Here is a 26332-nt window from a genome sequence, read left to right as displayed (position 1 = left end):
GAGTAATTTCCATGTGACCAGTTTTTACTTTTAAACAATGGAAAATACAGGATGGAATGTAACAATACCAGAGAAGGAAAGTTGCTACTCACCATATAGTGGAGATGCTGAGCCGCGACAGGCACAAAAAAAAAAGATTCACACAATTATAGCTTTCGGCCATTAAGGCCTTTGTCAGCAGTACACATGCATACATACACGGGGGGCCACACACACACACACACACACACACACACACACACACACACACACACAAATGCAACTTGCACACACGTCTGCAGTCTCAGAGAACTGAAACCACTGTGTGAATTTTCTTTTTTAAAATATTTGTTATTTGGGAAAGTATTATTAACTTTTTAGAATGATAATTGGCAATATATTATTTCACAACATTGAGTTTTTCCTCGTTATTGATCTTGAATCACAAACTCTGCAAATTTTTTAATTTTATTTCTATAAAACATAGCTGCTATGCTCTGAAAGTTATATATTTTTAAGTAGTCACATTTTGGGTTAGTTTGCAATTTATTTCATTACCTTAAATGTTGCTATACTCGGAAAATTTAGTAACTTTTGTAAGTTCTATCTTCATACGGCTCGGTTATTGTACGGATTAGTATGCTGAAGAAGTCATTTGTACGACAGCAATTACTTTGCTTTGTTACACACTTTTGACTCTCATCGTAGTGAACATAGGGAAGAGGACCTGCCAGCACTGCCGTACACTGGACCATTGAAAGTATCTTCATGCAGGGTACTGTAGTTGGGTCCAATGAGAACTTCTAATGCAGTGGCTTACTGTTTCCACAGGAAAGTTTGCAGTGATGGAAGCCCTGCTCCGTGCAGTGTGGTGTAATAGTGCTTGTATGTTGGGGGTTACCAGCTCAAATCCAATCCCCAGTCAACTTTTGTTGTAGTATTTACGGATTTGAATGTCCTCATGTTTATAATGTTTGTATATTCTGGAATACTATCAGCTCGTATAAATAATAGCACTCACTGTCGAGGAGTTCTGTTCTGCCTAAACATTGTTGTCAGTAATAAAAGTGCTTTCACTGCCAAGTGTTGTACTTTATTGACGACATTACTTTCGGATGTGGACTTGTGTAACCACAAGGTTCCAAAATGAACCCTGGTAATTTGGGCCCCAGAATTTCAAGGTTCCATGTAACTTGAGCTGGTCTTAAGAAAATTAAAATTTTAGATAAATCAGAGTAAAAATATGTTTTCATTCATTGTCCACATGTACATTCTATGCTGTTTCGAATGTGTTACAGTTTGAAATTTCTTTCCATTTTCAATTCAGGGAAAACTGTCCCACTTAAGGTTTTTGTTCATAATGCACAGAAAAAAACCTTGGTCTCAGACTGCTAATGCATTTCTGTTACAGATGGACAGGTGCCATTAGGTTTTGAGAAGTATACTAGCCCTTTCTTTGTGGACCCTTCAGTGATTGGGACCGCCTTACAATCAGTTGTACATTGCATACCATCCTTATTGTTACCCCTGTTGTTGTGCCTACTCAGCAACAGTGGTCATTAGAATACAGTATGCCTAAGTAACAATGCAATACACATTTTACAATATTGGCTTACCAGTGCTGTACTGTAATTGATTGTGTAGTAACATCCGTACTGTAGCGTGTCCACCTGTGTCATGTTAATTTTAAAGTGTTGTATGTATGTGCATTGTACTGTGCTGTATTTATGTAACTGTGTGTGTCTTAAAGTTTTTATTCATACATTCAATGAGTGGTAGGAGTAAAAGAAAATTTGTGCCACTGAATGTGACACTGGAGATTTTAAAAGACTAGACGAAGGAGAAACGTAAAAACTGCTGCTGAGTATGGAGTTGGTGAAGTGACAGTTGGAGATTGGCATAGAAATGGAAACAAAATTGCCAAGTTTTCACCAAACACATACTCTATTTCTCCGTTTGAATGGAAGTTGGTGAAGAAATTTGAGTATGAAAAAAGGAGTGAAGCTTTGTTCGTTTGGTTTACTCATCAAAGACAGACAGGAAGTATAATTTCAGGGCCTATTCTGCAAGAAAAAGCTGTATTTTTTTAGAAATGTTAACCGAAGGTGAGGACAATTTTGCTGCAAGTTACGGATGGTTGGTTAGGTGGAAGAAGCGATACAGTGTAAGGCAACTTGAAATTCGTGGTGAAAAACATTCTATGGGGGTCTCAAACTGTTACACAGTTTTGTGAGAAATTAAGAAAAATTGTACAAGAAGCAAATCTTACTCCTGATCAACTGCATAACTGTGATGAAACAGGGCTAAATTATAAATGCTTCTATTTAGAATTCTGGCCTCAAAAGAAGAAAAGGCTGCCCCGGGCTTATGTACAAGCTTGTCTGCTGAGCTTTAGTGTTGTGTTCTTGTTGTGTAGTAGTGTTTTTGTAAGTGTACATGTCTGGTGAACATTATTGGTTGGTGGTGTTTTGCTTGACTTTTTTATTTTTATGTCTTCTGGATTTTATTCAGTTTCATATGCATTATTTTCACTATTGGACGTATTATGTCTAGCTCCGTTTGTTTGGTGGTACTATGCTTAATCTGTGGAGCATGTAACTGACAGCTTCTCTCTCTCTCTCTCTCTCTCTCTCTCTCTCTCTCTCTCTCTCTCTCTGGGTTTTTATGGGTTTTCTGTACATATCTTTTTTCTTTGTGGTACATATAGCTAGGAAGTTTTAGTACTGCTTGTTCTTTCTCTGAAGTGAGCATCATGTGCAATGTGTTTCTCTGTTTAGAGTAATTTAATACTGTTCAACAATAGTAATTTAAAAAAGGAGTTCTGTCTACAGTCTTGACAAACAAATTTGCAAAGAAACTCATTTTATTTTATTTCAGTGACTGCTGACAATGCTTTAAAATAAAGCAAAATGTGTATGGTCCAATCAAGACTTCCTAGAGCAGACATTGAGTCGCAGACAGGCATGGTAAAAATGAAAGCTAGACATATTTCAGCATTAGGGCGAAGTCCTACTTCAGAAGTAGAAAAAACACACATTCACATAATGCCTCACACAGGCATGGCCACTTGCTTTAGGCAGTGAAGTCCTACTGCATCTCACATGAGCAGCACTCTAGTGTGGTTGGTTAGTGGTGGTAAGAAAGAGGTGCGGAGTTGGGATGCTGTGATTTGGGAGGAGACAAGTAGAGAAGAGGCGTGTTGCCAGAATATGTGATGTGTGTAGTTGCGTGAGAGCAACAAAGGGGATAGGCAAATGGAGAACAGGTGCTAGAGAAGTTTGAGGCCAGGGAGGTTATGGGAATAAAGGCTATTTCATAGGGCGAGTTCAGATACACAATTCAGAAAAGCTGGTGTTGATGGGAAGAATCCAGATGGCATAGGCTGTGAAGCAGTTATTTAAGTAAAGCATGTAGTTGAGTGGCATATTCAGCAACTGGGCCATGCAACTGTCTGTCGGCCACAGTTGGTGGTGGCCATTCACGGGGACAGAGAACTTATGTGCCATGCCCACGTAGACTGCAGCACAGTGGTTGCAGTTAAGTTTTTAGATTGTATGGCTGCTTTCACAGATGACCCTGCTTTTGATTGAGTAGGGAATGCCAGTTACAGACAGAACTGGAGTAGGTGATAGTGGGAGGATATACAGAACAGGTTTTGCATCTGGATCTATTGCCAGGATGTGAGCCATGAGGTGAGTGGTAAGGAGCAGTGGTGGAGTAGGTATGGACAAGGGTATTGCATAATTTCAGTGTGCAGCAAAATACTACTGTTGTCATGGTGGAGAGGATATATCTCATTTCAGGGCAAGAAGAGAGAGTCAAAACCATGGCAGAGAATGTGATTCAGTTGCTACAGTCCTGTATGGTACCGAGTCATGAGAGGAGTGCCCATTTTGACCGGATTGTGGGTAAATGGTGGAGGGTAGGTCACTGGAGAGGCATGGCATGGCATGGCATGGCATGGCATGGCAGATCTGTTTCTGGACAAGGTTGGGTGGGTTATTTCAGACTGTGAGGGCCTCAGTTCGAGAGGTAATGATAGTCACTACAAAATCACTGACTAAGTGGTAGGGCTGTGTGGAAGGAACTTCTCGATGTGGAATGGGTGGCAGCTGATGAAGCAAAAGTATTGTTGGTGGTTGATAGGTTTGATGTGAAAAGAGGTACTGATGTAACAATCCTTGTGGCGGTCAACCTAGTAGAAGGTGACTTGTTGGGCTGAAGAGGGGCAGATGAAGTAAAAGGGAGAGAAGGTTCTGGAGGAATTGTGGATACGGTGTTCTCATCCTTGGGGTGCAGATTGTGAAGATGTCATCATTGAATATGAACCAGGTGAGAGGTTAGAGATTCTGGGTTGTTAAGGAGGATTCTTCTAGATGGTTTGCGAATAAGTAGCATAGTATGGTGCATTGTGGGTGCCCATTGCTTTACCATGAATTTGTTTGTAGGTGATGCCTTCAAAGGGGAAGTGATAATGTGTGAGGATATAGTTGGTTATGGTAACCAGGAAGGAAGTTATAGGTCTTGAGGCTGTCGGGCATTGGGAAAGGTAGTGTTAAATAGCAGCAACGCCATGGACATTAGGGATATTAGTGTGGAGTGCGGTTTTATTGACAGTGACGAACAGGGAACCATATGGTAAAGGAACAGGGATGGTGGAGAAATTCAGTGAAGAAATGATTGGTGTCTTTTTGATACGAGGATATGTTACAGTTAATAGGCTGAAAGTGTTAGTTCACAGGAGCAGAGATTCTCTGTGTGGGGTTTGTGAAGGGCTGGAGATCCTGCTGAATTTCTGAAATGGGAGTCACTGTGGCAGGGGTTGTGTGTGTGTGTGTGTGTGTGTGTATCTGGCAGCTGGTGTAGTCCTTCCACCAAGTAATCCCTGCGGTTCATAACCACAATAGTGAAATCTTTTATCAGCAGGTAGGATCACAAGGTCCTGATCAATTTTTAGATGGTGAATTGCAGGTTTTTCTTTTTTTTCTGAAACTGTGAGGTTAGTTTCATGTTGAGGGATTTGCAGAATGATGGTGCACTGAAATTTGAGGTTAAGAAGTTTTGGAGAGTCAACAGGAGGTAATTTGCGAGCTGCAGGGTCGATCATGATTGATTGGGGGAGTAAACTGAAACCTGTCACACCATGACATGCTTTGAAGCTAGTTTGAAGAAAGGGTGACAGTTGTAGCTTAGAAAAAGGTTTTTTTAATGTTCAGTGACATTGTAATTCTGTCAAAGATGGAGAAAGGACTTGTAAGATCTTATAATGGATACGAAATGCAGACTGGTTATGGCAAGGAAAGCATTTCTGAAGAGAGAAATAATTTAACATCTAATACAGAGGTTCACAATTTTCTGGAGGGTAAAAATGACGGTCACAAAGCTAAATTGTTTTTAAAGATCATTGCTGATATCCCTATTTTGTAAAACAGTAATACCAATTACATAAGTTACTAATAATTACATTTTTATTTCAAATACTAGATTTAATGCGTGACACAATTTGGTGGTCACAGCTTGTGAAACAAATGTATGAAAAACATCTTCCATACACTACAGACATGTTTCAGTTTTCATTCCATCCATCTGTGACAGTAAAATTGTGACACATATACGTACATCACATAAGCAGTGGTGCAGAGGAAGCACACTTTGTAATAATTGTGTGCCTGCAATGTGGCTAGTTAGCTTCCTTTTCTAAGAGGAGTTTGTAGGTAGCACTCGTGATACACTGGAAGTTGCTTCATTATGCTATAGTTAAATATTGTTAAAATGACCACTACCAATCAACATGCTGATTCTATAGTCCGTGGCTTAATAAAACATCTACAAACACTAAATATCATTTACCATTCATCAGTTTTAAAAGTAAGTCTTTGAAGAAAATTCTTTCCCATTCTGAAGGTTAGTTGGTGCTTGAATTGGACACATTCTGAGATATCAAGGGATCTTTTGGTAATTGAGGAAAGGGAGGGGTAGGTGTTAAAATTATAGAGGAAAATAAAGGCTTGAATACACAAAGCAGGTTAAAGTAGATGTAGGATGCAGTAGCTGTGCAGAGATTGAGGTTTGCACAGGATGCACTAGCTTGTAGAGCAGCATCAATTACATCCTGTAATACATTTTCATAATAGAAAAATCAACTAAGATGCCTGTAAGCTAAGAAAAACGGAGTCTGCAATTTAAATGCAAAATACAAGAATCTGTGAACTTCATTTTTTAAAAAGACTGGTGTATGCATTGAATAACTCTTTTTGTGTCTTCGCATTAGTTTGTCCCGTGATTGGGGATCACTGCTGTTTATCTACTAGGTGGTACCAAGTGCTCTTGGCATTGAACTGTACAGAAGTCAGTAATATTTTTTCTACAATCTGTGTTGTACCCTTTCTGTTTCAGCTTCTGTCAGCAAAATTATGTCAGGTAAATTCCAATATGCCAAGTTCACCAGACAGCAGCTCTGATAGTTCAACAAGCTCTCCACAGCATCCATATGATGGGCCAAATCTGGAAGCAGAGAACATTCTTCCAGGGGTTGTAAGTAAAAACAGTTACTCCAGTTTTTTATTCTTTTGTGTGTGTCTCAATCTTGATTCCTCATGAAACAAAGTGTACTCATTTATTGTAACATTTATGGTATTCAAACAGATGTAATAAATTGGGGTTATTTTACCTTGATTTTGAGATTTAGGAATTATGTAATTGAAAATTTGTCCAGTTTGTAGCTTGTAATTTATTTATTTGTGTCTTCTTTTTAGCTTATGTCGCAGCGGCCACATTGCGCACAGTTCTTCTTCCAGTTAGCTGATTTGGGTTGCCGTCTGCAGTATCCGCCATTGCGTGATGGAGCCAGAACTCTCTTAAAATTAATACCACCTGATGTATATACAGAGGAATGCTTGCAAGCACTTTTCCAGAGCCATGCTCATGGAGAAACTTCATGTCCATCAGCTACTGTTGACAACATGTTCTTTGCATCTTCACCATCACAAGTCTTGTATAATCTAGAGGTAAGTGAATGTTGATCATTTAATTATGTGTATATCAATCCTGTAGTGAATCCAGTTTATTTCTATAAATTTTGCATCTGTTAATTGGCAACACTAAACAGCTCATACATATTAAATAATCATGATAACATAATGTGCTTTATGTTAATAACAACTATTGTTAATATGTAATGATGAAACAAAACACTGTTGAAAATATAATTTCATTAAAGACTTAAAATAAAATTATTGTAATAAAGTCCTAAGTTACTTTCTTCTTAAGTTACTACAGCTGTTATTGGCTGCCTCCAAAGTGCTAGAGGTTTGCTGTACCTGCATGTAGATCTATTGTTACTACAGTGTTCTACATTACCCTCACTAGTATGCACATGCCTTGGCAATCTTATAGTGTCTACACATACACGTGCGGGTGTAAGGGTGGGTGACCAATGCATTTGTGTATAGATTCTCTCAATTATATTTTAGTTGTGTGTACTATTCTATATTGGAAAGTGGCTCCGCACAATGATAGGAAATGATATGGAGAAGGGATGAAGTTTACAGAAGACTGGTGACAGTAAGCGAACAAAAAAAGTTCATGTTGCCAAACTGTGTTGCTGTGTACAAAAATCAAGTTCATTTTGCTATGGGACATCCTTATTACCAGAATGAAAAATGCTCATATTGTAGCACAAAAAAAGGCGAATGCGTCCTGGGCTCTGTTTCTGTTATCGATGGGTCATTCCATGTCAATTCAACCAATTTGAGAAAATGTTCCAGCTGATAGTCTCAGATTTGGCTGAAATTTAGCACACCAATGCTACCAAGTGTGGAACACTCATGTAAAAAATTCTAAGTTCCCCTACCAGTTAGTTCCAGAATTATGGCTTGTGAAAGAAGGTGGCGTGACCCGGAAATTGCAATCCGCATCTGGCAATCTATCTTCAGACCCAACTTCAGGTCTTAATAACTTTGTAACTATTCCACACAGTCCAGTGAAATTTTTACAACCCACTTAGAGAACACACTCTGTGAATCAAAACACCAACAACATATTTCCGAGGGAAAATAAAAAATTCCAAAATGTGATTAAAAAAATGTAATACATTAATAGGTACATATTGTAGGTGCCCTCTATACCAAATATAATTCACTCAAAAAGGGTATAAATTTATTTGTGGTAAGCTTAATGTGGCCTAAACACACACAGAACTCATCTTCCCCGTATCAGCCACACAAACAGTGTTACATGCACACGAAAATACAAAAATTTGAAAAATTACCTGAAAAACATGGATTTTTTAAGTGTGGTAGCACAAAAGGGACAAGTGATATCCAAGCCAAATTTCAAACACTGCATAAGTAGACCATAATATAATATGTGGCAAAATTTCAACTTGTTATTGCAAGGCATTTGTGTACAATAAAAGTTGACAGAGATGTATTTGGTTATGTTTCTTTTAACACAATTTAGCAAGTAATAGTGATGATGCAGACAGCTTGTTTCAGATAAAGCTGCAGCAATTGTTGGGAACCATAAAGCAACAGAAAGTTAAACAACGGTAGTTTTCTGGGACAGAATAAGTCATTGTTAGGCAGGAACAACAAAGGAAATAAGCAACAATTACAGGTTACTTATGTTTTTAAGGTTCTAGTTCAGACTGGTCAGTACTGTTGTGGAAAGTCAGTATGGGGGCAGAAGAGTGTACTAGTGGCGCTTTTGTTCAAACAAGTTGCAGTATTGTTAGAGCACAAGCATCTGAATGTCATAAAACAACATATGGAACAAAATGTGGCATTTGCTTTGTACTGTATGATCTGGATGAATCTGACCAAGATTTGTTGCTATGGAGATTCAGGATACACCCTGTGGGCACAATAAGTTCAGTTCCAGGAAACTTTAGTGTTTGTTATCATCATATGAAAGTGTTTCTGGATAAGTATTCTTTCCTGCAAAGAAGTTGTTTTGACCCATTTCAGATTCATAAGAAGACTGTGAAGTGTAGCCTCAGAGAAATTGGTATAAAATCAGTATTGAAAGTGATTCAGTGCATGGGACTTAACATGAAACCAGGACAAAAGTTATGTTCCAGGTGTGTAACACTGCTAAAAAATGAAGAATATTCTGATAATTTACATGACAGTACCAAAGAGAATCAGCCACCTACAACCACAGCGGATGAGCAATTAAATACTTCAGTGACTGCTCTTTGTCTCCTATGAAGACACACAAAGTTGGGAAAAAAGACAGGCCCAGCTTTGGTAGAAGAAAACTACAAGAAACTCAAATGGAATTAAAACACAAAATAGCTGACACACCAGTGGTGGAGGAGGAAGAACAATCTGCTCCAAAGGATGAGAAATCATGCCATAAATGCTCTGATTTGGACAAAATTGTGCACGATTTGAAAGAAAAATGTGCCATATCCACACGCCAGAAAAAAGTAGCTATTCTTACCCTTGCACCTTCCAGCTGGTCTATTGACTACACTGCAAAGGAATTCAATGTTTCTACATATATGGTAAAAAAAGGTAGGAAAATAAAAGCAACCCAAGGAGTGCTTCCACAACTTCAGCAGGCTCAGGGTAAGCAATTGAGTTCAGAAATAAAGGTGCTAGTGTTGGAGTTTTATGGAAATAATGACTACAGCCGAATAATGCCTGGAAAAAAAGACTATGTAATGGTGAAAATGGGAAATGTACTTGTACAGATGCAAAAAAGACTGTTGCTATGCAACATATCAGAACTATATGTAGAATTCAAGGAAAAGTATCCCAATACGAAAGTAAGTTTATCATCATTTTTCAATCTTCATCTAAAATGGGTTGTGCTGTGAGTGGAAGGGGCACACACAATGTTTGTTTATGTGAGACCCATCAAAATGCTAAGCTGGTGTTTGCTGCTATAAAGGATTCTGGTCTGGATTACAAAGGTGCAATGAAGCTGCTAGTGTGTGACATCAGTTCCTACCAGTGCATGATACACAGGTGTGAAAAGTGTCCTGGTAAGGCAAATCTTGCAGAACACATGAATAACAAACTGTATGGTGAACTCCTTATGGATGACGATGAACTCGTTTCTTATAAACAATGGACACAAATGGGTCGCACAAGTCTTGAAATAAAGCAAAGTACAGTGGAAGATTTTGTTGGAATGTGTTGTCAAAAAATGGACAAACTGACCACACACAGCTTCACAGCAACAGCACAATCAGCTTATGTCCAGTTTTTTAAGGATAATTTGAAACAAGATGAAGTTGTGCATTTATAGTTCAAGATGCCATCCAAGGATATCATTGGGACAACAGTCAAACAACTCTCCAGCCATTTGCGATTTACTATAGAGGTGAATCAGGTGATGTGTCCGTCGTGAACCTGTGCGTTTTTAGTGATTGGTTAATTCATGATGCCATTGCGGTTCATGCCCACATTCGCACTTTCATGGCATATGTGAAAAACAAGCTGCCTCACATACATTTTGCGAAATACTTCAGTGATGGGGCAGCTAGTCAGTACAAAAACTGTAAAAATCTCAAAAATTTATGCATGCATTACCATGATTTTCAGATTCACGCAGAATGGAATTTTTTCGCAACAAGTCATGGTAAAATTGTATGTGATGGTATCGGTGCTACCATTAAGCTCATGGCATCATGAGCTAGTCTGCAGCACCCTACAGAAGGTCACATTCTAACACCTCTTCAGTTATTTACCTGGGTACAGAAAAATATCTCTGGCATACAATAATTCTATGTTTTGAAAGATGAGGTGAAATCAGTCAAAGAGTTGCTAAAAAGGACCGGTGTAAAAGAAGGCAACTAGCTTCTCGACTTACCTGACAACTACAAAGACATTTGAATCAAAATATGTTGAAATATTTGCACTTCCTATTTCTTTGTTAGTAACAGTAACCATGTCATGTAATACCGTGAAACCCTGCTTTTACACTTTTCAAGGTCTTTAAAAAATGGTGTAAAAATGTGGGAAACACCTTTTTGGGTGGTAAAAGTAATGTATAGTATCCCACCTTGCATTTTCATAGTTTGTGTGTGATGTATGTACATAACAAGCATCAAAATACGTGTTAGGGACTTTTTGATTATCCAGTAAAAGTTGTCTGAATTTTGTACTATGTTTAGCTGCTGACATAACTAGTGCTGGAAATTGTGTGGAAAGTATAATCATTTCATAAATAATAATCGAAGATTTTGGAAATCATTTCATTCATTATTTAAATAATGAAAGACTGCATCAGTTACATATTTTCTCATGCTTAGCACAACACAAAGCCGGCTGCTGTGGCCGAGCGGTCATAGGCGCTTCAGTCAGGAACCGCGCGACCACAGGTTGAACCTCTTCAGTCTGGAACCGCGTGACCGCTACAGTCGCAGGTTCAAATCCTGCCTTGGGCATGGATGTGTGTGCTGGCCTTAGATTAGTTAGGTTTAAGTTGTTCTAAGTTCTAGGGGACTGATGACCTCAAATGTTAAGTCCCATAGTGCTCAGTGCCATTTGAAGCACGACACTTTTCGAGACTTTATTCTTACTGCCGAGCACTAATCTTTACACAAGTGTCTTGTGTGGTGTTTGCATATGTGCTGTTCTACATCACTCACATTGTTTGTGTGTGAAACATCACAAAAAAATACTTATATAAATATTTGCACTTGACGAGGAGAATAAATTCTTGAAACGTGCGCATGTGTGTTCTTGGTGTCATGATGATCACGAAGTTATGCATGTGCATTAGAGACAGTCAGTGTTGTGATTGGTCATAACTCGAATGAATGAACCTAATTACTTCCACAGCTATCACACAGAGTAGAGTTCGCCAGGGGCAGGAGAAAAAGCGTGAATCGGTCCAACTTTTGCTGATTCAGATCTGTTGAGTAGAGCACCCTTGTGTCAAGAAACAATGAACGTTGTTTCATAAACTGTAAAAGTGAGAAAATTATAAATATATTAACGTAAAATTGGGTGCAAATTAAAATTGTGAACGTAGGAAATTTGAATGGAGTGATAAAAATGTCATAAACTGCTGGAAGACGTTGTTGTATTGTAAGACATATTGTGTCAAGTAAAATAACATGATACGTGATGTCATTCCCCCAGTAACAAATCCACCCCCAGAAATTTTATCCCTCCAGAAAAACCTTTTTTTCAGCTGTTACATGTATGTTCTTCAGCCATACAGTGATATACAGTGTATTGTTCACTATTCATGCCAAATCTTCCGGATTTGGGACCCAGGAGCAGGGACTTCAGCCTATATATTGCTAGATGTAGGTGTGCCAACATTTTTCAGCCAAGACAATTCAATGTGCTGGGAAAGTAGGAGTAACTCGTACAATAAAGTGCGAATATGTCAAGATGTTGTGATAGAAATGTCTTTGAAGCTGCCAGATAAGTTGAAAAGCTAATTCTGTTCTTTTACAATCCCAGCTCTGCCCAGGATCTATTCTCTTTTTTATGCTATTATAGACCTTTTTTCATTCCGGTTCCTAACTTTTATTCTAACTAATATTGACTTTAGAGCATCATAGCTTGGCAACCAATATAGATTTTTGTTGACTCTGGTGATGACTGATCGGGTATAGGGTTTTTATTGTCTTTTGAACCATGTTGCATATGTCATGGCAGTGGTTAAAGCTTTCACAAAACAACACAATGGCCATTAATTACTTGTCTACCTTCTTACAAAAGTTAAATCAATGTGCACAAGTTCGAAACATATAAATGGCGTCTGGGAAGGAAGAAAAAAAAAAGAACCTCCTCTCAAAAAATGTGTTTTTGCACTAATATTTAAAACTGAATGAAGCCAGATTTTTGAGAGAGAGTTTTAAATTCTATTGTTACAAAGCATTTTTGTTTGTTCTATTCCCTTTAAACTGTTATAGAATTCATTTAAGAATGAATTTTACATGCTACATTTAGCTTGACTTTAAACCATTGTATCTTGACAACAGATAACCCACTTCAAAAACCTCCCATAAAAACTTGTTTCTTGCATATAAAATTGAAGAAGTTTACATACAGATGATGCTGTTAGTGGAGCATTAGTTTTATCCCCTTAAAATCTTTTGCAAAAGGAGTTGATAGATTCATACAATTTGCCTGGGCAACAGCCCTGGTTCATTGTCCAAACCTAGCAGTATAATGTAACACAGCTACAGTAAGACAGGTGTTCAGATTTCTGTACAAATGGCTGCTGGTCAGATCTAAACCAAAAACTTTTTACCTCTTGTTCTTAGCTCAAATAGGAACTGAGCACCAACACCTCCCCCAAACTGCAGTTCTGCGTGTGGCCTTTTCAGACACATTTGTTACAGCACTCCCGCACTGTAACAATGTATTAGAATAGCATGAGGAGAATAACAACAGGTAGATCAGCTGCTTCACAGCAATAGTCTGCGTCACATCAGAAGGCAGAACAAGTGACACAGCTTAGTAAAGATGTAAAATAAAATTTTTCTGAAAAAGATGATTGTCTAATGACAATGCCATCAAAGTGGGTTACAATAGTTGTCATTTTATTGCGATTTGGGTTGTATTACAAGTAAAAATGTAATACTCTATCACATACTGATAACCTGAATTGGAATTCAGACTTTATAGATCGTAAGCTTCCAACTTCTGCAACTTTTCCATTGAGGATAGTAATATCAGACGTTGGTGTTGAATGTGTCAAACAGCTGACTTAATTACCCTGCTTTCATTTGCTGATTTGTTACGGCATCATTTCTTTGACAACTCTTCTTAGACAAATAAACTGTTCCTTGTGCAAATGTATGTGGTAATGATAAGTACTTTTGCTACTGTATGAAGTAACACTCGTCAGTACAGTAAGAGGAGGATGAATTCTTTACACTAATCATTAATCATTCATAATGTGGCACAGAAATGTGAGATATTCAGCTCCAAAAATCTTCGAAAACTTGGCCCATTGAAGCTAAAAATGAAAATCTAATGGATAGTAAAATTAACTTCAAACACAAATGGAAATACTTAAATTTGCTTCACAACTCCTCTTTGTTCAGTGGTGTTTTTTATCATAATTCTGGGTGTAAGTGTGGTTGCATTTGAATGCAGTTAAGTGTTAATCACTATGTGTGTGAATAAGAATTGCAGGCATCAGAGATTTTCTGTGAAAGACTATTGTGTAAATGATCAGTATGTTGTCATACTTTTTGCTATCGAAGAGCATTAGTCTACACTAACTCATTCTATGTCAGAGAAAGATCTGTGGAACAAGCAAACAACTAACTGTCTTAGTGAAATAGCTTGAGGGAATGCTGTCCAATTAGGTCACCAGAAAGCACCAATAGGTGGACAGTTAATCCTTACTGCCATCTTCATCTACATATGAGGGCTGTTAAAAAAACTATCCAAGCTTATTTTTTATTGTTGAAACCAACAGTGGTATTAGGGAGTGTGTGCACACTATCTTTGTAGGAATACATAGTGAGTGCACATGGCTTGTACACCCCCCCCCCCCCCCCCCCACACACACACACACACACACACACACACACACACACACACACACACACACACAACCTGCGGAGCAATGATATTGCACCAAATAATATTGTGTTAAGCTTGGTGATTCTCAAGTTAAAACAGTCCACAAGATTCAACAAGTGTTTGGCGGACAAAACAATAGGTACCGTACAGATGAAGAAATGGTACAATCGCTTCAGAGATGGGCGCTCATCAGTGAAGGGTGAAGCACATTCGGGCAGGCCCTCAACATATGCAAATGAGGTTTTCATTTATCACATAAGGACCGGAGTGATGCAGGACGGAAAAATCACGATCAGAGAACTCACAGGCGAGGTTAAAATTAGTATTGCATCCATTCAATCCATTTTTAATGGAACATTTGGAACTCGGGAGTCTCTCAACAAAAGTTGCTAACAACTGGACAGAAGCAGCTTTGCTCAGAGATCACTCAGGACATGCTGGATACCGTGAACAGTATTCCCAAATTTCTTAACGCAATGATCACTGGTGATGAGTCCTGGGTGCAACCCAGAAACAAAGTTCCAGTCATCTTAATAGAAGCATCTATAATCCAGAAGACCCGAGAAAGGGAGGTAGGGCTGTGAAAGTCATGCTGACAGTTTTTTTCCTTGCCTGCAGTGGTAAGGATCCATTAACAGTGTGGCCCAGAAAGTACTAATGTCAGTAAGGAGTACTACCAAGAGTTTCTGTGTCGCATTTGTGAAACAGTGAGACATGAACAACTGTACTTGTGGACAGCAGGCAGCTGGCACCTTTACCTAGGTAACACACCTGCTCGTTGTTTTAAATTAATTTAGAGTTTTTTGGCCAAAGACAACACAGCTATGTTTTGTCAGTTTTTCTATTCCTGTGATCTAGCACTGAATGACTTCTGGCTTTTTCCAAAACTGAGAAAGACTTTGAAATGGACCAGGTTTGAGAACAGGGAAGTCATTATGCAGAATTTGATGTAGCATCTGTGCACCACACCAAGCTTTCCACCGTTGCTTCCAGCCACGGCTGGGATGTGTAAAAGGTGAAGGAGATTACTTTGAAAGAAAAACAGTTTTGTCTGAATGAAGATTGATTTTATAAATAAAAGTTAGGTACTTTTTGAACAGCCCTTATATATACTCTGTAAGCCACCATATGGTGCATGGTGGAGGGTAATGTGTACCAATACTAGTAATTTCCTTTTTGTTCCACTCACAAACAGAGAGAGGGAAAAATACTGTTTACAAGTCTCCTTGTGAGCCCTAATTTCTCTTATCTTTGTGGTCTTTACATGAAATGTATATTGGTGGCAGTAGAGTCGATCTGCAGTCAGCTTCAAATACTGGTTATCTGTGTAAGAGAATGACAGTGAAAATTTGTGCCAGACTGGAACCCAAACGCACATTCGTGCTTTATGTGAGTGGTTGCCTGTACTGCTTTGGCAGCCTGTGTACAACTCAGAGCCAGACCAAAACTTCCATATGTCATCATTTCTGCATCACACCCTGTACTCCTACACACATTATGTAATTCCTATACAGAGGAGGACATTTTAATTGAAGTTGCTGCCTGATATTGGCGGATAAATAGCGTTTTCTAGTGCCTAATTAAAAGAATGTTCTTTTTTCAGGTATTCTCATTTGAGTGCATGAAGCATCTCAGTAATACTTCTGTGTTGATCAGATCTACCGGTAACAAATCTAGCAGCACACCTCTGAATTACTTCGATGTGTCCCTCCAGTTTGAACTGGTAGCAGGCCCAAACACTTGAGCAGTACTCAAGAATTGGTCGCACCATATGCAGTCTTGTTTATGGATAAGCTGCACTTTCCCAAAACTCACCCAATAAAACGGTGTCTAGCATTCTCCTTCCCTACAGAACATTGTGATATCTTTCCTTTAGTCAGAATCACAGTGTCAGAGCAAGAGGTACTGTTATTTGTTGCACAATGCATTATACTCAAGATTATCACAACAGAAGGCATAAAACTTAAAAATTTCAAAAATGCTTGTGGCACAGTTTGGGAAAAAAGACTGGAGTGTACTCATGGTGCAAATGGTTTTTATGAGGATGAGAAACAACTGAGAATGCAGCTCACCAATGTGGCCTAAGGACTAGCAGGACTGAGAAGAATATTTGCATTTTTAGCCAGCTTACTGAAGATGATGATGAAGTTTCTTAAATTGCTACCGAGATTGGCATAAGCTACATTAGTGCTCAGACAATCATTACTGATGATCTTAGATTTCAGAAAATGTCTGCAAGGCGAGTGCCTCCTCTTCTTACAGCTGGGCACAAATAGCTACTGACAAACAACCAAGTTGAAGGGGAACTTTTTTGCAGCAGATTGTGACCTATGATGAAACGTGGTGTACCATTAAACCTTGTAAGCACGGAAAAGCAGTATGGAATGATGTAGAAAGGACGAATGTGCACCTATCAGAGCCAGAAACTCCCTCTTCGCAGAGATTGTTCTTGCAACAGTCTTCTTTGTTTTTTAAAGAATTCTTCTCATAGATTTTCTCCACAAATGTTGTACTGTGAATGCTGCATACTATTGCCAACCTCTGGACCAAAAAAAGGTGCACAGAAGGCTTGCATTTCCAGTTCAGGATTTGATCATGCTTTATGACAACACTCTCTATACCACTGCCCGAACTCAACAAAAAATTCAAGAATTGTTCTGGACAACACTAGAACATCCTCGCTACAGTCTGGACTTACTGTCCTGCGGTTTTCATTTGTTTGGACCACTATAGGAAGCACTCAAAGGACACAGATTTGACAATGGTAGACCTGTTGAAGTGTTAATGCACAACTGGCTGCTGTCACAAGCATGTTCAATTTACAAAAATGGAATCAAGAAACTGCCTGTCCACTGGGAATAGTATGTTTCCTGTTCAGGAGACTATGCAGAAAAATAAATTCATGCGTAAAAAAAATTCTGGAGCATAAATAAGCTTATAAAAAAAAAGTCTGGCATATATTTGTTTTATATTCATATGAGCTCTTGTGATATTTTATCCTCTATCACATAGCTCACGCCCCAAACAGTATGAAGTCATCCACGACTGTAAAAGTTATTATGGACAAATAAACCATTATTATTATTATTATTATTATTATTATTATTATTATTTTACAATTTACCATGATATCAAGCTGACATATTCCAAGAATCACTTGTAAAGCCACAACAGGTCTAGTACAAAGGCGCAGGTGAACCTCAGGAATATGGTCTTTTTTATTTGTCACAGTATTTTCCTGTAGCAGTCCAATCCAAAGTGCTGTTTCCAGATACCAGTAGCATAGCCCACGATAGCAATTCATGAAATGGTGCGTTATAATGATTTATAGATAGCAGTGCCAGCATGGACAATCACATGCGTAGTTTAAACTGCTATCTGAATAACAGATTTTATATGTTACACAGCTTCTTTTCTCTCACATAGAAGGTGTAGATATAGTTGTTCCAACAAGCCTCAGGGGCAGATTTCTGATGGAGAAATTTTTTTCGTCAGAAGTATTTGAGGTTTTATGGATGGCTATATAACCAACAAAAATATAACACACTAAAAATTGGAGTATATAATTTCAAATGCTTGAATGTGTTAGGTAAGCTACAAAATGCAAAGGCTTACTCTAGCTGTAGTGGTGGTCAGCAAAAAGATTTCTGGTCAAATGAATATAGCATAATATCAGCAGCAGCAGAAAATTGTATAAAAGCAGTAGGATTCATTATAAATCAGAAAGTAATGTAGGGAGTGACTTACCATGAACAGTTCAGTTTCAATGTTGCTTTCACCACAATTGACAGCAAACCAGTATCAGCAACAATAAGTCAGCTATATATGCCAACATCACAAGCAGATTATGATAGAGAGAGAATGTATATAAGGATATTGAATGGGTAATTCAGTATGTAAAAGGGGATGATAATTAAAGCATGAAGATTTGGAATGTGGTATAGAGGTCGTCTTGAAAATAGGTGGATCGAAGTCATCGTCTTGATGCATTGCCAGTTACTGAAAGAGTCCTACATCTCTATTCATAGTCTAAAATACAATGAAGTACTTTCCAAAAAAAAAAAAAAAATTATTGTGCCATTATGCAACAAGAAAATAGTGTATTTGGATTGAAAAAAAAAAGAACATTCTCAGAGTTTATATAGATCATTCTCAAAAATCAGGCATATTTTGAAAAAAAAAAGTATTTAAAAAAACTGAAAATAATTGTTATGTATTTTTATGTTAGTACACTCCGATAGTGATTCCAAAAAAGACAGTATTTTCTGAAAAAAACTAAAAATAATATTCAGCATAGTAATGGAGGTGAGCTTAGTAGTAATGGATGTGAGAACTGCCTAAAATATCAAAATACTTGGTGAGTTGGAGATTTATAGTTGTCATTGAAACATAAAGTGAATCATTATTTATTGTTTGTACTATTACAATACGAATTAATCAAGATACAAATAGTGTAAATCAAGCCAAAATAATATAATTTTTCAAATCATCAAATTAGTACTGTCCTCAGTTATTTATGTTTGGCCGATTTAAAACTATCACGATTCCACATCATTCTACATGAGGCATATTCTTTTTCAGGGAAACCAAACATGTCCTAAAAATATCAGGCATTAGCCCAAAGCAAGGTTGTGAGCACAGCTAATAGCTTTAAAAACTAAAAAACATTAAGCTATTATATGAAATGTTGATATAAAACTCCTCGGTGAGCATATATAGGCTACATAATTCCATCAATACTTTTTAAAAAGTAAATAAAATATGATCATTTTGGTATTTAAGAAGTCAATAAAATAGGATCATTTTGATGCATGAGGCTAACCTTTTAATATTTTGAAAATCGTAAGTTAGTGCCTAAGCCATCTTTAAAAAGTCATTGCCTAGCTGAAAGATAAATTTTGCACTTATGTAAGGACATAACTTTCCTAATTTGTTAAATAAGAGAGTTTGTATTATCATTTAATCATTAATCGACATTCTGTTACTATATTCTCACCTCTGCGAAGATAAATTTTCATGTTGGTGAGAGTAACAGAGTTAAGAAACATTCACAAAATTGGATATTCAGCTGATTCTTTTGAGGTTAGGCTTTCTTATCTCCTTAGTGTTAATTTACAATTAACATATAATCAGTTGATAAAAACAGCAGTTATAAATGATTAAAACTTACCCAAAACAGAGTAATGGAGCTGATGACCATTAATGGTGATATTTCTTCTTGGCCCTGTAATAATTTAACTCAAACTCTGCACTCACAAAAGCCACACGATAACTCTCCAAGAATAAAGACGGTTGCTTGCAGTTCCCCTTACATAAAGAAGAAAGCTACTAGAGCACTGTATGAGACATTTATTGAACTAATAACTCTTATTTACGGAGGTGAGGCTGTATCATGGGACTGGTTTTGAACAATTTCTAAAGAACTTTAAAAATGGTGGTAACTAAAAAATACAGTAATGTCTTATTGTTAATAAATTTTCTAATTGTTAAACTGATTAAAAATTGAAACCCTTTATAATGTGTTGTACAATTTTAACTTAATGTAATCCAGATAGGTGTAGGGAATGAGTAATAGAAGTGAGATCTCACACACTGTTACTCAAATTTTTAACAAAATTGAATAATTTTATTGACAAAAAGTAATTTATTGATTTAATATAGTTTTAAACTAAATTCAAGATACTTGGAAAAAATCTTAAATGCATTTAAATAAAGCACATTATGACCTGGGACGCAAATATACCCGATTTTTGAGAATGACCTATTTACGTATGTTATACATATTTTCCAAGATGAAAACTAACCGTAATAAATTTGAAATTCTCACCTGTTTGACAAAAAATGTCAGCACTGATGAAGTTGAGTTCTGTTGGACCTTGTAGAAACTTCCCATGAGAAAATTGTTAAGAAAATTGTAAAATTAATTTATAACACCTGAGACATCATTACTGTATCATTTCACTTATGAATGAGATATACGTGCAAGATACACTGTAAGTGGCAGCATCAGCATGCAAGAACTTGCTGCCTCAGTCTAAAAAGACCAAAACTATTCTCTTGTCTGAAGGGATCATATTCGCAGTCCTTAGAGACTCGTCATCACTACACTTATCACCCGAAACACTGATATTCACTATACAAAAGTATCTGTAGATAATTTTGGACCACTTTTTCTCTTGTAGTTTTGCCAGTATATTTTTTCTTATGGTTTTGAGAAATCCAATTATTCTCAACATAAATCACAGGCCTGTTGTCGTCTGTATGCAACAAATGTGTAGTCGCAAAAATATAGCTCTCGAAATGGCAATATCCTTTCATTCCATTGGAAATTTGCATCTGTTGTCGCATTTTCTGGGCTTAAAACCAGTGTCATTTAGGAGGAGAACAATGTACATTTCGGATCCTTCATACTCAATTTTGTATTGTAGCTAGGCAAGAACTTACGTGGCCGATGGATACTATCCTCTATTGTTGTAATCTAATACAGTTCTTTATTAAAATTGTCCACTTGAGTAAACCTAATGTCCCATTTATATCGTTTATATGGTGAGTGGAAGACGGCACTTACACCTACAGCCTCTAAAAGAAGCCACGTTGACGTTAACACATTGCACAGTTTTGTCAGTAATGCTACATGCTTCTACCAGCAATTTTTATGCTTGAGCAAAGTAGTGTTCCTTATAGTTTCCTCATTATGAACAAATTTTTTGAAATATTTTATGACAGTAGAAAACAAACAAGGTAAGTAATACCTAATGCCCATTTATTCCCAGTATACACCAAGACGACATCAACTAGCAACTGTCACATGCACAGAGCATTCTCTTCAATGTCACTCATAATGAATTCAAAGAACAAAACGAAACCACACACATAGATGTAGCAAACTGTGAGGACAGTCCAGCCAGTACTTGACATGGCAACACAGCAGTTTCAGAGGCAGAGTGGAGTGAGACGGCAACCTTGAGCCATCTACTTTCATGATGGCAGCTATAGTTGAGGATAGAATAGAAGAAAGAGTTATGGGCTGTATATTAGGAATGAGAGAGGAAAACGACTGATTTCTACAGTAAACTTCATCTAGTACTATCGAATACATTGTTCAAAAATCCCAGCAGGTGCCTTACTTGGTGAAGGCCTGGTTGTACAGGACGATTCCAGTTGTATTGCACCTCCAGGGGGCTTGCCGCTCTTTGGCGGGTTTGTGCTTGACTAAAATGGGTCCCCAGCTATTGCAGCATCTTTTCCCTCCTGTGCTGCATGTCTATCCTCTTGCTGTTCGCTTTCCCCTCTCTTGGAGAACCTGACTGGGGTGAGTTTCAGAATTTGTTCTGTATTTTCAGTGGCTGACATCAGAACAGTCTCACCACTGTTTTTCGTTCCTTTTTTTCTTTCTTTGTTCACCTTCTATCCTTACTTCACTTCGGTGTTTGAGGTTCTTCTTCTTCGTCTTCTTCTTCCCTTTGCACTTCTGAAGGCTGGCCCGCACGCCCGACACGTAACAGATGACTGGGTAACGCATAATTCCCAGCCCTGGCTTGGCAGGTGGGGTTTGCACATGTCCCCGGTACAGGCCAGGCACAGGGAGGGGCAATTGCCAGAGCTGCTACTTTCCCAAATTTGCTGATTGATCCCCCTGTCAGATGTTCAAGAGGTGTGACCTGAGGTGTGAACAGTCATATAAGGGGGTGAGCCCCCCTCTGAGGGTGGCCCCCAGTTGGAATGAGTGCATCATCGGGGACGCTGGCAATCATGGGGGTTTTCTCGCACTGAGCCAATCAATATATTCACAGTCAGTGTCTACCAGGTGTAAACAGAATGAAGCCCCCGACTCAGACCCTCCCAGCTACACCACGGTTCCTCTTAGTTTCACTGACTGAAGACGGTCAGTCCTTTGTGACAGTAAATGTTTCTTATTCAGAAACGTATGATGCAATTGCCAGCTCTGTAAAATCCTGCTCTCATTTATACGATGGCACTTTGCTTTTGGAGACTACTTCAGCTTCTCAAGCAAAACTACTGCTTACCACTTCTCTTCTCCATGGCTAGCCTGTTTGTGTCAAGTTCCATAGAACTCTGAATTCTTCCCACAGTGTTATTTACATAGGGTGCTCGATGGCCTGACAGAGGCAGCAATCTTAACGTACCTCTCTGATCAGGGTGTCATTGCAGTCCACCGGGTGATGAAAAAGGTAGATGCATCCTTAGTGCCCAAATGCTCTTTTTTCTCACTTTTGATGGAGTGGTGCTTCTGTCAAAGATCAAAGCAAGCTATGAAGTTATCACAATCTGACTGTACATTCCGAACCCAATGTGCTGCCACCAGTGTCATCGTTTCAACCACACTCAAATGTCCTGTTGACACCCAGCCAAATGTGTAACCTGTAGTTGGGATACTCATGAGAGTGATTGTCCACCTCCTCCTCCCCTCTGTATCAACTGCAATAGTGGCCATGCTACCTCCTCTCAAGATAGTCACGTGTATCTCAAAGAGCAGGTGTCCAGGAGATCCTGGTAAAGGAAAGAGTCGTTCACAAGTTATTGTCTTGTCACGAACCCTGTCTCTTGGAAGTTATTGTCTTGTCGCGAACCCTGTCTCTTGGAAGTTATTGTCTAGTCGCAAACCCTGCGTTCTACCATCTGGCACTTACAGTACTGTTCTTTCTGCATCTCACTCCGTGAAGGATATGGCCAGTTCATAGTTAACCCATCTCCCTGAATACCCACCTTCAAGCTGTTGCAGTTCACCTTTTCCTTTCTCACTTGACCTCTTCCCTTTGTACCATTTATATCTGTCATTCGATGTCACCAGGACAGACTTCCTCCAGTTAATTGGGCAGCTACCTCACACCTTTTTGCTGCATGGTGACTTTAATGCACACCATTTCTGATGGGGCTGTCCCAGAACCTGTCGGAGAGGCGCTCTCATGGCTGACCTTCTCAATCAACTCAGCCTCCTCTGCCTTAACACAGTAGCACCCATGATCCCTTTTGGGCTCCATGCACACCTATTCCCATTTGGACCTATCCTTCTGCGCTGCCCAGCTTGCCCATCATCTCGAGTGGTCCGTTCTCACAGACACTCGAGCGACCAGTTCCCATGTGCCATGTGCTCTCCATTTGCTGACTCGTACCCCACTTCTATGAACACCCAAAGGACAGCTTACTAAGGCCAACTGGAGGCTTTACCCTCCCTCATCATCTTCGATGAAAAACATTTCTGCAGCTGGTGATGACCAGGTAGAATACCTTACAAACATTACCATTACCACTGTAGTTCGTTTCATTCCTTGCCCTTCCTCTTTACCACACCGTGCCCCAGTCCCTTGGTGGACTGAGACATACCATGATGCAATCCACGTGTGGAGACTTTGCATTATTTGCTTTCATCCCATGATGGCAAAATTCATTCATGATAAACAGTTGTGTGCACAGTGTTGTCATGTTCTTTGGTATGCCAAATAAGGTAGCTGGATTTCGTTTACTGGTTGTTTTAACAATTCTACTCCCTCTTCTGTTATGTGGGCCAAACTCCACAGCTGTCTGGAACCACAACATATTCCCCAGTTTCCGGCCTGACAGTAGCAGATGATGTCATAGTGGACCCTATTACTATCTCCAACAACTTGGGCTGCCATTTTGTGGAGATTACGAGCTCCTCCCACTACCACCCTATCACCCTGCCTTCCTGCATCAGAAACAGGTGAAGGAGGCTTGGGCAATACTGTTCTCTGTTCAGAATCTTGAATGCTGCAATGCTGCCTTTACTATGAGGGAGCTAGATCATGCTCTCACTTTATCCCGATCCTCTCCCCCATGGCCAGATGACGTTCACATTCAGATGTTGCAGCACCTTTCTCTTGTGGGCAAGCACTTTCTGCTTCATACGTACAACCGCATCTTGGCAGAGGTCGTGTTTCCCAGATGCTGGTGTGAAGCCACTGTCATACTAATACCCAAGCCTGCTAAGGACAAACACCTTCCCTCTAGCTACCACCCCATTTCTCTCACCAGGTGATGGAACATATGATTCATGCCCAGCTGGTATGGTGGCTCGAATCTCGCAGTTTACTAACCACTGCACAGTGCAGATTTCGAGCGCACCATTATGCCGTTTACCATCTCGTCACTTTTTCCACCCATGTCATGAATGGTTTTCTGCAGAAATTCCAGACTGTGGCCACGTTTTTTGATTTGGAGAAAGCCTACTACAAATGCTCTAAACGCGGGGCTTCCATGGCTGCACACTCCATTTCCTTCAGGAATTTTTAAAAGTCCAAGTTTGCAAGGTACGTGAGGGTTCTACCTTGTCGCACACCTTTATCCAGGAAAACTGTGTGCTTCAGAGTTCCACCCTGAGTGTCGTCCTCTTTGCTATCACCATTAACCCTGTAATGCCCTTTCTCCCGCCAGGCATCTCCGGCTTCCTTTTCGTCAACAATTTTGCATTCTATTACAGCTCTCCCTGGACTTGTCTCATTGAGTGAATTCTTCAGCGATGTCTCAATCATCTTTACTCGCGGAGAATTGACAGTGGCTTTCGTTCTTCCACTGACAAACAGTTTGTACGAATTTATGATGGTGCAGTTGGTTTCTTCCACCATCTTTACATATTGGGCCTGTTGCTCTTCCATTTGTTGAAACTACAACATTTCTGCGACTTGTGCTCGATAGGAAACTTTCCTGGTCCTTCCACATGTCTTACCTAGCAGCCCGCTGTATGCGGTCCCTCAGTTCCTTTTTGTCCTCAGTGGTACTTCCTGGAAAGAAGATTGAACCACCCTTCCTCGTTTGTACCAGTCCCTCGTCCATTCGAAACTAAACTATGGTGTTTTGTTTACGCATCTGCACGTCTATCCTCCTTACGCCATCTCAATACTATCCACCATTGTGGCATCATTTTGCCACTGGCACCTTTTACATTAGCCCGGTTGAGAATCTGTACACAGAAGCTGCCAAACTACCGCTGTCCTACCGCCATGACTTTCTCCTCAGCAGATATGCATGCTGTTTGTCTGCTGCGCTTGGCCACCCGTCCTGTGCCTCCTCCTTCAATGACTCCTTTGACCACCAGTATGCGGCACGTCCCTCTTCTCTGTTTGTTACCTCCTGGTGTTCACTTTTGGCTCTTGCTCTGGCAGTTTCACTTTATGCTAGCTGCCATTTACCTGTTGGGTGTGAACCCTTCACTACCTTGGCTTCATGTGGCAGTCCTGTTCACCTTGGCCTTCATTCACTAACTAAGGACACTACTCCATCCTTGCTCTGTCGCCATAAGTTTCACAAGCTTCGCATGGAACTTCGTAACAGTACCTTTGCATGGAACTTTGTGACACTACCTTTCCGTACACTGAAGGCTCTCGGACTGACCGTGGTGTCGTGTGTGCCTTTGTCGTTGGCACCCATGTTTTTCGGTATTAGCTTCTGGGATACTTCTCAGTGTTTACACCAGGTCTCTTCGCCCTGTATCAGGCCACGCAGTACATCTGGTGGCCCAGGCTTTTCAATTATGTCTTCTGCTCCGACTCTCTCAGTACTCTTCAAAGTCTCTGTATGTTTCACACTGCCCATTCCTTAGTGGAACGGATCTAGGAAAGTTGTCACTTGCTCAATCTTTATGGAGCCCATTGTGATGTTTATATGGGTTCCTGCCTGAAAGGAAACAAGGCCGCTGACGCTGCTGCATAGGCTGCAGTCCTCATACCTAAGCCCGCTAGTTCTTACATTCCCTCCAATGAACTCTGTATTGCAATCTGTCAGCAGGTGATGTCACATTGGCATCACCACTGGTCCTCCCTTCATGGGAACAAGCTCCAGGTTATTAAGCCTCTCCAAGTGACTTG

The 26332-nt window shown here is 39.4% G+C and overlaps 1 protein-coding gene across 1 annotated transcript in view; it reads left to right on the top strand.

The window, feature by feature from the left end:
* Positions 1–26332, top strand: part of LOC126458245 (probable ubiquitin carboxyl-terminal hydrolase FAF-X) — a 314613-nt gene that overhangs the window by 122016 nt on the left and 166265 nt on the right. The window contains exons 18-19 of the mRNA XM_050095144.1: positions 6376–6513; positions 6735–6986. Of these exons, the coding sequence (XP_049951101.1) occupies positions 6376–6513; positions 6735–6986 (390 nt within the window). The remainder of the gene's footprint in view (positions 1–6375; positions 6514–6734; positions 6987–26332) is intronic.

Source organism: Schistocerca serialis, chromosome 2 (assembly GCF_023864345.2).
Source record: "Schistocerca serialis cubense isolate TAMUIC-IGC-003099 chromosome 2, iqSchSeri2.2, whole genome shotgun sequence".
Classification (NCBI taxonomy): Eukaryota; Metazoa; Arthropoda; class Insecta; order Orthoptera; family Acrididae; genus Schistocerca; species Schistocerca serialis.
This window is presented reverse-complemented; position numbering and strand designations above follow the sequence as displayed.